Source organism: Chaetura pelagica, unplaced genomic scaffold (genome assembly GCF_000747805.2).
Source record: "Chaetura pelagica isolate M959 unplaced genomic scaffold, ChaPel_1.0 scaffold117, whole genome shotgun sequence".
In the NCBI taxonomy this organism is placed as follows: Eukaryota; Metazoa; Chordata; class Aves; order Apodiformes; family Apodidae; genus Chaetura; species Chaetura pelagica.
The window spans coordinates 6,394,803-6,408,037 of NW_009954185.1; the positions used below are offsets into that span (position 1 = coordinate 6,394,803).

General features: G+C 37.1%; 1 protein-coding gene across 1 annotated transcript; it reads left to right on the forward strand.

Moving 5' to 3' along the window:
• Positions 1-7: 7 nt before the first annotated feature.
• On the forward strand, positions 8-13,022 carry RIBC2 (RIB43A domain with coiled-coils 2). The gene is made up of 7 exons (XM_010003018.1): positions 8-67; positions 3,368-3,449; positions 4,983-5,327; positions 5,983-6,101; positions 9,569-9,796; positions 11,890-12,056; positions 12,941-13,022. The coding sequence occupies exons 1-7, from the start codon at positions 8-10 to the stop codon at positions 13,020-13,022; spliced, it is 1,083 nt and encodes a 360-aa protein (XP_010001320.1).
• The last annotated feature ends 213 nt before the right edge of the window (positions 13,023-13,235 follow it).

Sequence of the window (13,235 nt, forward strand, 5' to 3'; positions counted from 1 at the left end):
GGGGGGGATGCGGGAGAGGCCTCCCCAAAGGCCGGAGGGCCCCTCAGCGCCTCGTAGGTGCCTGCGGGTACGGGGGAGTCCAGGTAAAGGGCAGATGAGGAGGGGGCACCGTGTGGGGCCTTTGTGAGGGCTGGGGCTGGTGAAAGCGAGTTCGTACTCGGTGGGCATCGTCTGAGGGGTGTGAGAGGGTCTGAGGGGGCTTGTGTCTCACTGCTGGTAGGGCTCGAGGGCAACGTTTCCCTTTTTTTTAACAGGACAGAAAGATCAAGACCCGTCCTTCAGTGTCTGTGTAGGAGTTAATGTAGTATGCTTTACTGTTGGAGTAAGCCAGAAACTTGCAAAGTCAGATCACACAATGTGGCCTAATTCAGTGGCTTTTATTCCTCCACTGTGCTGATACTTTCCTCATCTGTTTGAGCTAGAATTGGTGCTATGAGAGATTAATTGTTGAAAGGGGTCCTGCAATGAGTCCCTGTTTTCCATCAGGCAAAATAAAATCCATCAGGGCAGGTTTAGGTATGTGGAATTAATTGGTGTGTCTGATTTTTTAAGAGTAGATGTCAGAATGTCAGTGCCTTTCAGTCTGAAGATCTATGAGGATTCAGTCTGATGGATTTTTTCTGGAGTAATCTCTGCAGTTTGCACTCTCATTATCAGAAAATTACTTTCTATTTTATGCTTATTTAGTTCATTTAATCTTCCCATAACGTGTCCAAAGGCTAAGATCCTATGTGTATGCATAGAGGAGAGAGTGCTGTGAGGTAAAGTTAAGTTTAAATTTTGCTTGCAAAGTATTTTGAGTACTCTTTGCTGGTTTATATATTGTGTAAGTGCTGTAGCATTACCTAGTATAGAATCAAGTTTAGATTTGGTGAAAATCTGTTGTCCTTACTGGACTGGAAGATTTGCATCAGATGTCAATTTGATCTGCCTCATCTCAGGTACAGAAACATGTCTCCAGTCAGCGTCTGACAGCACCTTGGATTTATCATTGTCACTCTTATGACAATGAGTCATCATGGTTGCACAAAAAAAGTAGCAGTTCCCAATTAATGAGCAGGAAGGTTGTCCACCTGATAATCCTGAGACAGGGTAGACAACAATATACTGAAGTGGAAGGAGCCATAAACCTTTTTTAACAGAAGTGGGGTGGGGATGGTAGGATAGTTCAACTTTCTTCATGAGCAAACACATAATTTTTCCATAAGGTGGCTTTTCTAGAGCCTTAAAAAGGAAATGTAAGCCACAACTTCTCAGCTAATGAAACAGCAGAGAATGAAATAGTGCATCTTGGTGTACATTATTGCGCAATATACCACCTGAAGGTATTTCCCAAATTCTTTCACAGAACTAACTTATCAGGCATGCTTGGATAGATCCATCTACATGGATCTAAACAAACCTCTAAAATGAGCAATGACTGCTGAAAGAAGGGGCCAGTCTTGTGCTTTGAAGTTCATCCAAGTCTATACAGAAATCCACTGTATTTCCAATGTGGGTTTAGATTCTTTGCTTTCTCTCTCTCACTTTCTCACCAGTTTAGCTGAACAGCTGTCTCTGACAGCATTTTAAAAATCAAGGTGATAGTTTATTTAGACATCACAGAATGTTAGGGGTTGGAAGGGACCTCCCAAGATCATCGAGTCCAACCCTCCCTGCCAGAGCAGGAAAATACATTCCGGTTGCTCTCGTACTTAAAGAGTAACACCACCACCTCGCCTTGTTGCTCTGTCTTTCCTAAATAGTACATAAAACAATCCTCAAGCAAGAACTGAGCAGTTTAAAAACATGGAGATAATATATTGACTGGAATGGGAACTGACATTTTAATTATTTTTCTTGATTATTACTAGTTTTATTATTGCTTTGACTTCAGTATCCGTTTCCTCATCTGAGTAACGGAAAAGTAAGATACTGCTCTCTTCACTTAAAGATTTAAGAACTTATCTTCAGTAAATCTGTAATTTTCCAAAATAGTTCATTTGGATGAGTAGTCCAAATGAAAAATTACTTTCAATTTATATATGAACTATTATACATAAATACAAGTAGATTCCAAATTAGCTGCTTCAAACTGTTCATATTAAGCAATTTGTTAATGCTTAAAAGTTAAACCTGGAGCTTCATGTTACTAGGAATGGAAGAGAGCTGATAGCATAACTGAATTTGCACACATAAGTCAATACATTGACTTATCTGTATTACTGCCAGAATTTACTAATGAAGTCATATCACATTTCTCTTAACCATGTTTCCTGTAGTTATGCTGAGAGCTTGATTTTCCAAATGAGACCTCTGAATGAGTTGATGTTTAGTGCCTATGACACCATTGTTTTTGGAAAATGATACTGGGTAGAATTCTTTGTGGTTTCACCCTTGCTCACAGATTCACTTCTTTGCCTATTAGGTATAGTCATTAATCCTTTACAGCATTAACAGTATTTTCAGTCATGGTCTATTTAGGTGTTTGTGTCTTGATCTGAATGGTTTATAAGCAAAGACTATAAAAATAGTGTAGCAAATTCTCAAAGAATTGCCATTGTTTTTTGTTAAGTCTTAAAGACTTAAGTGACTTGCTCAGTAGAAAAAAAATAAAATAATATCCACATTTCTGCCTATTAATTTCCCAATTTCTATCGACAACTATGGACCTGATTCTTTTGTCCAAAATATAAGTGGCTGCTACCATTTGTTGATATGCCTTGGGTTATTATGCCTTGCTCAGCTACCATTCTCTAGGGATGTGAATAATCTGTATCATGTCTGTCAGCTCATTGTAGATGTCTGCATGTATGTCAAATGGCACTCACTAACTGCATTTCGGCAACTACATGAATCCTGCTCTGTCAGAAAAGAATGGAACACTTCTTTCCATTCCCCATTATTTCTGCAGTGTACTTCTTATGAACCATCTATATTTTTTTCAGACCTGAGCTATTGTAACTTCCTGTCATCTTGAGTGGCAAAATATTTACCTACTTCATAAATGAAAGCAGAAAAAAAATAATAAATAAAAACTAAGTATAAATGCCAACGATACTGGAGAAAACATACACTGTTTAATGCAGCTTGAAATGTTTATAGTTAAAGCACTATAACAGTGTAACTTTGTTGTTCTATTTCAATTTAGTGTGAAAATATACCTATAATTATTAAAATGAAGGAAACAAACATGAATATTGCTGTTTCTGTTTTATTTTTTGGTTACCTGCATTACACAGCGATGTGTCTATACTCTCCTGATAGTGGTTTTATAGCTGTCTTGTTCAACTGTGAATCAATGTAGCTTGACATTATATATTTTTTATTGTTCAAACACAGTATCTCTTAAAGAGCTGTTTTGTTTTGGTTTTTTTCATTTTAATAGGTTGATAAAGATGCATTGGATTCCCAGGTCAAGGATAGGAAAATTCAAGAAGCAGCTGAAAAAGCACGAAATGAACAGCTTGGTATATCCATAGATAACTATGATAATTCTGTGAAGAGTTAAATGTAATTTTCTATCTGTTTCCTGCTTTCTTTTTCCCTATGTGTGTTTCAGACTGCCATATTTATTTCCTAATGGAGTCTATCTCCTATCTATAGCTCCTATCTATAGCTCTATCTATAATAAATCTGTGAATCAAAAACACAGTTGTGGGCTTCTCTCTAGATTCAGACATACAATCTGAATACTATATTGTGTAGTCCTATTTATGTTAACACATTTGCATTGGTACAGCATGTACTTTCCTCAGTATCTGAAAATTTATATTGACATGTTTCAAGTGGTATACATTTCCTAGTAGGCCAGAATTGTCAGCGTTTTCTTTTAATAAATGTTGAAGAACAGCATTGTTTAGAGGCCTGATATGGGAGCATTTAAAAAAAAAAACGAACAACAACTTAGTAACTTAACACTTTTTTTTGCGTTTTGGTTTTTTTCAGAATAGCAGTGGCAAAATTGTTTGATTGCTTTCCTGTAGAGTATGCCTATGTTCTGTCTGGCCATTCTTCAGTAGACTATATAGAGTCTATAGAATCCTCTATAGATTGTTATTGCTAGAAACATGAGTCGTGTACAACAGGGCTGTAAGCAGGAGCCATTGCTGAGTCAGAACACGTAGCCACACAAATATTTCATCTATGATCCCTGACCCCAAAGCCTTTTGTGTCCCTCTGTGCTTGGAATGCTTTCCTGTGGTATCATGTGCAAAGGTCCCACAGACTGAGCTCTCAGGGGGTTTCAAGAAGAGCTAGAATGGAGCTTCCAGTTTCCATGCTGTGCTGCTTCAGCTGCTTGTGGTTTTCCTGGCAGAATACCTGTCAGACTCTGACTCTAGGAAGCTGAGACAAAAGCAATGTATAGTCTTGCAGCAGAGGAAATGGTCTTTTCTTGCAAATTATATTTAAATAGCAGGTTATTTTGTAGTTTGTTTTTCTTTAAAACTGAATCAATTATAGCCTTTTGATTAAATGGGCAACAGAGATTAAGCTTTTGAAAAGCTGTTACTGCCAGCCAATTATTTTAGTATTATGGTTAGAAAAATCATTGGAACTACAAAAAAACTACCTACATTTCTTTCATTGGGAGCCTGTTTTTCATTTGTTTCTTAATAAGCAACTTACTGTATTTCAGTTGTAACTAAACTGGAAATGGGAAGAATTAGTGGACAGTACATTTCATGTGTTTCTGCAAGTTTTAATCAAATGAGACCTCTTAGTTCTAGAAGTATTTACTATTCTTTTTTTCACAAGCATATATTTAATTGTAACATTAATAAGATAATTTATACCCAAAGAAGTATTTTTATAATTAAATACTATTAACATTAGAGTGTTTGCTGTGCTGGTTTTCATAGATAAAATACTCCTTCCTAGGGTAAAAAGATTTGAAGACTTATTTATTCCTCTTCATAATTTTATTTTCTATCTTACATGTGCACTTCCATCACATGTGCAGTTCTAAGAGTTGTATTTTCATTGTGTTTGTTTTCCTCTAGCTAATGAAATGAAGCGAAATGACAAGATCGTGTGTATGTTAGAAGAACGACAGAAAGCTGATATCAGAAACATAAATAAAGCCATCAATGAATTTCAGAAGAATTTTCAGAAGCCAGAAACAAGACGTGAATTTGACCTGAATGATCCACAAGCCTTAAAGAAGGACAGACCTGCTCGAGTTTCAGACAATGACCCTCGATGTACTGTATCTGGCTTGCAGAAGTTTGTGGGTGAAGACTTAAACTACAATCAGAGGATGAAATTTCAAAAGGAGCAGTTCAAAGAGTGGTCTCTCCAGCAGCAGAAAGACTGGAAGAATGCATTAGCTGATAAACAATATGAAGGTAATAGATAATAAGGTATTAGTCTGCTTTTCCTGAAATTCTGATGGATCTGACAAAAATATGGTATGGTCTCTTGTATCAGTTCAACAAAGCAAAATTTCAGTCTATTCATTATTTAACTTTTAGAAATACTGCAGCAGTTTTTACTTTACAAGTTCTATTATATTCAATATCTTGCTTACAAATTCTGTATTTAATGATGTGATTATTGTAATATTAAAAATGTTTCATTTCTGGTTTATGCCTCAAATTAGGTATGAGAGCATTGTGAAAAACCATCCATATTTTTCATGCTAGATGGAATGTCTACCAAATTGTCCAATCTCTACTGTTCTAGACCAGACCAAATAATACTGATTTTTCTTTTCTAGCTTGTCATGAAATATTTTTTTTGCAGTACTTACTTTTTCATTTTAACTTTGTCCAACTGTTGAAACAAGAATGGTTACATAATAAACTGATCTAATGAGTCACCTGAAATTCCAAGATGGAAAGTTTCAGTGGTCAGATTTGGAAACATTTATGTAATTCAGCTTACTGCATCTGTAGCTCCTGTCTGTCTCTTGCACTCTCACTCTCTGTGTCTTACATGGCTTACTCATATGACACATCATGTCCATGAATATTGACTAAGTTTCATTTTGTTCTAATTTAGATTATCTTTATGACAAGAATAGGATTGCAATTGACCAAAAGACTATGGAGCTACAACAGAAAGAAGAAGAAAATAGGCGTGCTGTTTGTGCAGCTACTAAAGACTTCAATCAAATCCAGGTAAATGAATACTTGGTTTGTTGTTTGTTTGTTTTTAAAAACAGTGGAGACAGAGAAGGAAAATAAGATACACAAAAGTACAGTGAATACTGATGTTTTCACAAAGGTTTCTTAGCAACTAAATTTCAAGGTTGTTTCAGTAATTGGAAGATAGAATTTATTCACTTTATTCTCTCCAAGGATCCTCTATGTAGTTACCCCCTGTGAAGATTCTCCCTCCTGGTTCTCACTGTACTGATGCGAAGGCAGCAAAACTCCCCAGTCTCTCAGGGACTTGTATTCTATAAACTGGGGTAGAGCAATAGCCTCCCATGCTTTCTTCTTGTTTTATACCAGTCATTGGATAATCTTAGCTGTTTCCACCTGCTTTTCTTGTTCTTTGTGTGGAAGTGTTACTACTAGTAGCTTTTTGTCTTCATTCATTACATTAATTCTCCACAACCACTGTTTTTGGCACTGGGCTGCTTCCTTGGTATTTGGGTACATGCATCGTTGTTGTTTACCAAGCATGCTTTGCAACCTGTTGAAACATTAAGTGAACCTTTTTCTCTCTGTCTTAGTACCATTATCTGTCATGCTCCACTTCTTTATCTTACTGCAGAGATTTTTTTTTTCCGCTAAGCTTATACTTTCAGCTCAAAGGGCTAAATGGACACTATGATTTTGGTTAAACTATGTTTGGTATGACTTAGTTTTAAATGTATGTAGTCACATCAAAATAAGTCACATTACAATTACCTACATCAAGTATGGGATCTTTTAGTTCAAGTATGTAAGCATGCAAGTCTTTGTGTAAGTGTTGCCTGAACTTTTCAGGGCATATTTGGTAGAGTTGTTTATAAAGAGCCCAAGGTAACTGAAGAGGCTTTTGTTGCTTGAAGTCGAGGCTACTGAATAGTATTTTATATGAAGAGCCACTAAAGTATCCTAAGTAGGATACTTTATCTCAGGGTAGCAGTAGTATCCCAAATTGTCGTTGTCATACCAATTGATTCAAAGTAAAAATTCCTGAATTTGTGCTAGGGTTTTGAGATGGGATGGGAGATTTGTGTTGTTCTTAATGTTTGGGCATATACATTCTATGCAAGTTCTGTGCATATTAAATATATTTTAAAAAGAGTCTTGCTCTTAGTTTTTTCTAACCTAGCCTCTTTTTCCTCTTCCCCCCCTTTTCCCCTTTCCCCAAAACTTTTTTCCCCCCCTTTTTTCCCCCCTTTCTTTATCAAACATTCAGGTCAGAGGTTTCAGGTTGCTATGTCTTTCAGTGATATCTCTAAGAGAAAGCTATGTTACAGAGAGCTTTTCTATACGTATTTTTCCCAAGAGAGAAAACTAAGGTATTCAGCCTAAGCATGAACTTCACAGAAGAAACCTCTGTATCTGACCTCAAATGTATTGAACAGGAGTCTCCAATTGCTCAACTCTTAGTATTAATGAGCACATAGCCACATATTCTGGTTCAGAGTCCAAAAACCAACAGATTATTGAAAATCTTTTGGGTTTTTGTTTTCTTTTTTTTTCTTGGAAATCGTGATGTCATAGTTCGTCTGAAGTAATTATTGACTCTTCTGGAGGAAAAAAGAAAACAACATAACTTCACGGAAATGCATTTCTGTTTTAAAAAAATTACTTTAGACTTCTTGTAACAATTGTACTCACTGACTTCAGTGAAATTAAAAAGTGGCCTTTAGTTTCCAGTGTATTATTCCATTTTAATGATGGTAGAACCAGCAGTTACTAGATCTGAAGTGGATATTTTTGCCACTTGAAATTTGATTTGCTTGAGTTTTTCCATTTGTCTAAAAGAAGACATTTCTTCTCTTGCTCCAAAGTAGAGTGTATATTCTTATTAGATGGCTAGTAAGTATTTTAAAAGGAGATTTTCTGCTTCATCTTAAGTTGGATTGTTTTTTAGCTAATTTGTAATTCTAAAAAAATGTATTTCTCCTTATTAGTTTGTTTGTACATCAATACTTATTTTAATTGAAACCGCAGGCCTGTTCTCAATCATGGAATTTACTTAGACTTGTTTATTTCTCCTTCTATCTAGTCCCTGGCAGGTTTTGTGTATGTTTGCTTGGAGCAAATAGAAGTTGTTCTTTGACAGTCTCCAGGCCTGATGCCTGGGAGAAGTGCTGTCATCTAAACACCAAGTCCATAAATACAAATGTAGAGAGAAACCCAGGTTAGCAGTCTCCTCTGGTGGCATAGATCACCGTGCTTGCTGAGTTAGGATTCTTCTCCGTAAAATTTGCAGAGGAACAGGTTCCTACACGTGCCAAGATGGTCCTGCCATTCTCAATTGCTTGTATCTTCCAGTTTCTTTGCTTACTAATTTTCGACTTCACCTTATATGCCACAGAAAACTATTTGACTTGCTATGACTTTCTTGATGCATAACCTTCCATTTTTCATTTGTCCTCATCCACTTTATAAATGTATGTGTGCCAAGCACTGAACTACTAATCAGCAAGAAAAGTACAGAGTTCTTTTACTGAACTTGTAAAGTGAATGTTCTCAAACCAGTGATTTTTTAACAGAGCATGAGACAATCTTGGGCAAATTGGACAGATGGGTATCCACTGGACTGTTGCAGCAAAGATATACACTTAAAGCTACATATATGAGAGACAGGTCTGGCCACCTGTGCTCTTCATACCCTAGCAAGAAGGATATTATTACCTGTTCTCTGTCCGGATGGAGGCCAGCACTGTGCATTGTTCAGATGGTTTAGTTTATGCATTACAGAAGAAGGAGACAGGATGAGCAATGCATAGTATTTCTTAGTCTAATTCTTCCTTGGAAAGTAATTACTTTAACGTAAAATAATCCTATTTGCTTTCTGGAGCTTTGAAAGTGGAACATTTCATCTGAATAGGAGCCTGTGGCTTTAGAGGGAACCTCAGGAACAGTGATTTCCATAGGAAATGCATATTATGGTTTCTAATATTTACATAATCTCATTCAATTTTGCATTTTGTATCAGCAAAGGGATCAGATTCAAGGCTGCATCTTCAGGCTTAACATAGGCATCATCTGCCTGTTTGTTTTGAGTGCTTAACCATGCTTTCCATGAAGATATATAGGTAATATATATCAAGGCTAGTGATTCAAGATGGTACATTTTTACCATAAAATTCTTCCATATTTTGCCTGGCCTTTAAATATTTACTGTTATTTGCTTGTGGATAAATGTGAAATTGATTTTTATTTAATTCTGGATTTTCTTACAAAACACAATTATTTTTCCCCAAATTACTTGCTGAATGTGATATCACATCCCTGAAGAAATCCATACTATTAGATTTTTGGTCGTAGCCCATAGGACCATGATCATAGTATACATATGTGTTGACAACTGTATGTGAGTTGGAAAGAAATTGTTGATATGCTAACTGTTTTTGCATCCCTTAGTTGGTATTTTTCTCTTGGAAAAACTATCAGTTCTCTCCTTTCACTGAATTTAGGTTGCTGAACTAGCTCAGAAAAAGAGGTCAGAAAAGTATCAAAAAATGAAAGATGACATGGATGAAATTTCCAACCTCCTTAAAGGGAACTTACTTTCTGAAAACCCAGAACAAGCAGTCAGTTCCTTTGGTACACATCGTGTGATCACAGATAGATGGAAGGGAATGAATCAGGATCAGCTGATGGCAATCCGTTCCGCTCAACAGCAACAAGTTCTGGAGAAACAGGTATTTAAGGTTATGTGCATATTCTGTGTTCTTCGTTGCAATATTATTGTAGACAATGTTTGTAGAAGAAAATATTGTTTACCCTGTTGTCCCACCAAAAAACTGTTTTCCATTTATGTGAATTTTACCAAAACTGAACACAGTGTCTTTGGAGCAGCTGGGCGATACCATGGAGCAGGAGTGGGCTGGAGCACTGGACTTGGGCAGGGAGGAAGGCTGCTGTGGAGCCTAGGGCCAAGGGGCCTGGGGGATGTTGAGGCATGGTCCATGGTGGTCCAGCTGAGGAGCAAAGACCTGCACAGCCCAAGCCCCAGCCTTCATGGTGCAGTTTAGGAATTGAGACAGCAGGAGCTGCCTGTGAGGGGCATAGGGGAAGAAGACCCCAGAGCTGAGGGTGAGATCAGGGCAGGCCTTGGCAGTGGTCTCATGCTCAAGGGTATTCAAGGAAGACAATCAGAGCAGGTCCAGTTATTCTGCCCATGCATATTTCATAGCTTTAGAAGTTCATTAATGCAACAGAATTTCCTTTCTGTCATCCCACACAATTCTGAGCCATGCTCTGGAACAGAATTACAATAGAAAATTAAATATTGCTAATTATTGCTGTTCTAAAGGTGTATGGGAGCAGTAAGTCAAAATTAAGAACTCTACCCCTTTCTATGCAGTCACAAGTGTACAGGTCTAGGTACTGCAAAGTAGGAAGTTACTTACTTCATTCAGTGAGGAGCCTGGATTCATAACAGCTAATGAATAGCTGTTCAATTTTATTTTTTTAATCCCTACAATACCATATGCTGTACTGTCTTATCTACTGCTGTTATTAAAGCTGAAGATGGAATTGTCATTTTTCTGGCTCTCCTATGACCCTAAAGTGTACCCATTCAAGTAGTGAAGCTGGCAGAAAATGAGCCCCACCAGGAAAAGTGAGTTTTTTGCAGGCCTTATTTCTTGAATCAGTTTAATATCAAACATGAAGCAAGGAAGTAATAGTAGAAGAAGGGCAGAGGAAAAAGCAGTTTGGGTCTACTCACCTGGTGTTGGTGGCTCAGTTAATTACACTGAGTTAGCCATACTGATGTCTACCAACTTCTGACCTCAAGAAGTTAGAAGTCTTGCTAATAATAACTTAAATAAGAAAATAATCTGTTTTGCCTTTCTGGGTTTTTAGAGAAACCTATTATGTCAGAGAGAAATGGTAATCTACTGGTTAACTTACTTCTGCCAGGCATCAGATCCTGATTTCTTACCTTGTGCAGAGGTAGGAGTCTGTCTTGCTCCCTGGAAAAGGTCAGCTTTCTCTTCTGCAGTATCTTGCTTCTGCCTAAGGCACAGGCTCCTACCTAGTTTAGAAGTGCTTTCTTTTTCTCCCTACTTCAAATGCTACCTCTAGTATTCAGTAAAGATTAGCAAGTTTTTTTGGGATGAATTTACCGATCAGACTTTATTATATCATAGAATCATGGGAGTTGGAAGGGACCTCCAAAGGTCATCAAGTCCAACCCCCCTGCTGCAGCAGCAACACTTAGGGCAGATCACACAGGAAAGCGTCCAGATGGTTCCTGAAAGTCTCCAGAGAAGGAAACTCCACAACCTCCCTGGGCAGCCTGTTCCAGTGCTCTGTCCCCCTCACAGTAAAGCTGTTTTTCCTTATGTTGAGGTGGTACTTCCTGTGTTGTAACTTGCTGTTGTTTCCTCTTGTCTATCACAGGACACCACTGAAAAGAGACTGGCCCATTCTTGACATCCACCCTTCAGATACTTTTAGACATTAATAAGTTTCCCTCTTAGACTTCTCTTCTCAAGACTAAGCAGGCCCAGGTCTCTTAGCCTTTCTTAGTATGACAGTTGTTCTGGTCCCTTAATCATCCTCGTAGCTCTCCATTGGACTCTTTCCAGCATGTCCCTACCCCTCTTGAACTGGGGAGCCCAGAACTGGACACAATACTCCAGATAAGGTCTTACAAGGGCAGAGTGCAGGGGGAGGACAACCTCCCTTGACCTGCTGGCCGCACTGTTCTTAATACGTCCCAAGATACTATTGACTGTTTCATCTTTGAACAAAGTAAAAATGGATCATTTTGTCATTTTTGTAGAGACTAAAACAGGAAGAACAGCGAAGAGAGGCTGAGTGGGACAGGCAAAGGTTACAGGCTGCAAGAGCTCTGCTGGTTTTAGAGCGGCATCATCAACGACAGAATCGGGAACTCCGCCAGGCTTTAGACAGCGTCAACACAGAGCTGTCCCACGAGCAAAGATCAAAGTAAGTACCAAGAGAGTTTTCTTCTTTTCCAATAACAATCTTTACCATTAACACAATAGCTTGGCTTTTAAAAACCTTTTTTACTTGTATTATTGGTTAATTTTTTAATACACTTGTTGCAATTTTATACTTGAAAAAAAATCAACAGTTCAGCTTCAGGGTGTTTTTCAGTACTATTTAAACAATCTTCAAACAGGAGGTTATGATTGTTACTGACTTACATGTATGCATTAGTAACTGGAATTCTTACATGTTCCGCTGACAAAGACAGTTTATATAGATAGCAAAATAGAGAATAAATACAATTAACCATGCAGAAAACTACATTATTACGTGTAAAACAGTACACGTGTTTTTAATTTACTCTTCATTTTCTGAAATAAAAAAGGTTATGAACCAGTAGAACTGCCAGTTTCTGATATCTCAGGGTTAAGCCAAAGACACAAATGAAGTGGACAGCTCTTGTGTCTAATGGGAAGGGGGGAAGACAATCTATGAAGGAAAAAATAAATCAAACCAAGTGATTTGGTGTTCTTTTAGTCTTTGTGTTTCAGTTTAGTTTTTTTCATTATGCATACATACATTTTGCAAAAGAATATCCAGTACCTGATGCTTTCTTATTATGAAATTCAGAATTGTGTTAATTTAGTTTTTCACTGCAAGATTTTTTAAATGTTCTCTTAAGATTAAAAAAAGTTTGCTCTATTGAGATGTGAAATGCATTTTGGAGAAAAAGATCTAATTATATTAAATACCATTTCTAATAATTCTGAATTTTGTGAGCATTTATGAGTGTTTATGAATTATATCTTCTTTTGGATTCTCAGGTTGCTTTTGTATTATAATGAGAAAACATTTAATAAATGTTTATTTTTAATTGCTAGGAACATTTATCTTAAAGAAGAGGAATATTCAAACGTTCCAACAGACCAGTATTATGCACAGTTTAATACAACCAGCCGATGATGTTCTGGATAAATCAACCTGAAATAAACAGAAGTATGTAGGCATATTAAAAGTTTTTATTGGGCAATCCTCTGTTTTATTATTTTAATCTGTTCCTTACCCTTTCAAACAGTGTACTCAAACTAAAGGACAGCCTGCTAGGCCACATCTGTTTTAAGAACAGGAAAACAATGTTATAATTTTTAAATTTGATTGCTTTTCCCAAAAGTACTA

Bases quoted from the DNA above. Each gene is read 5' to 3' on its own strand.
- RIBC2 (XM_010003018.1), top strand. From the start codon at position 8: ATGCGGGAGAGGCCTCCCCAAAGGCCGGAGGGCCCCTCAGCGCCTCGT. The intron at 3,450-4,982 runs GTATATCCATAG...GTTTTCCTCTAG, and splicing joins AGCACGAAATGAACAGCTTG to CTAATGAAATGAAGCGAAAT. The intron at 6,102-9,568 runs GTAAATGAATAC...CACTGAATTTAG, and splicing joins AAGACTTCAATCAAATCCAG to GTTGCTGAACTAGCTCAGAA.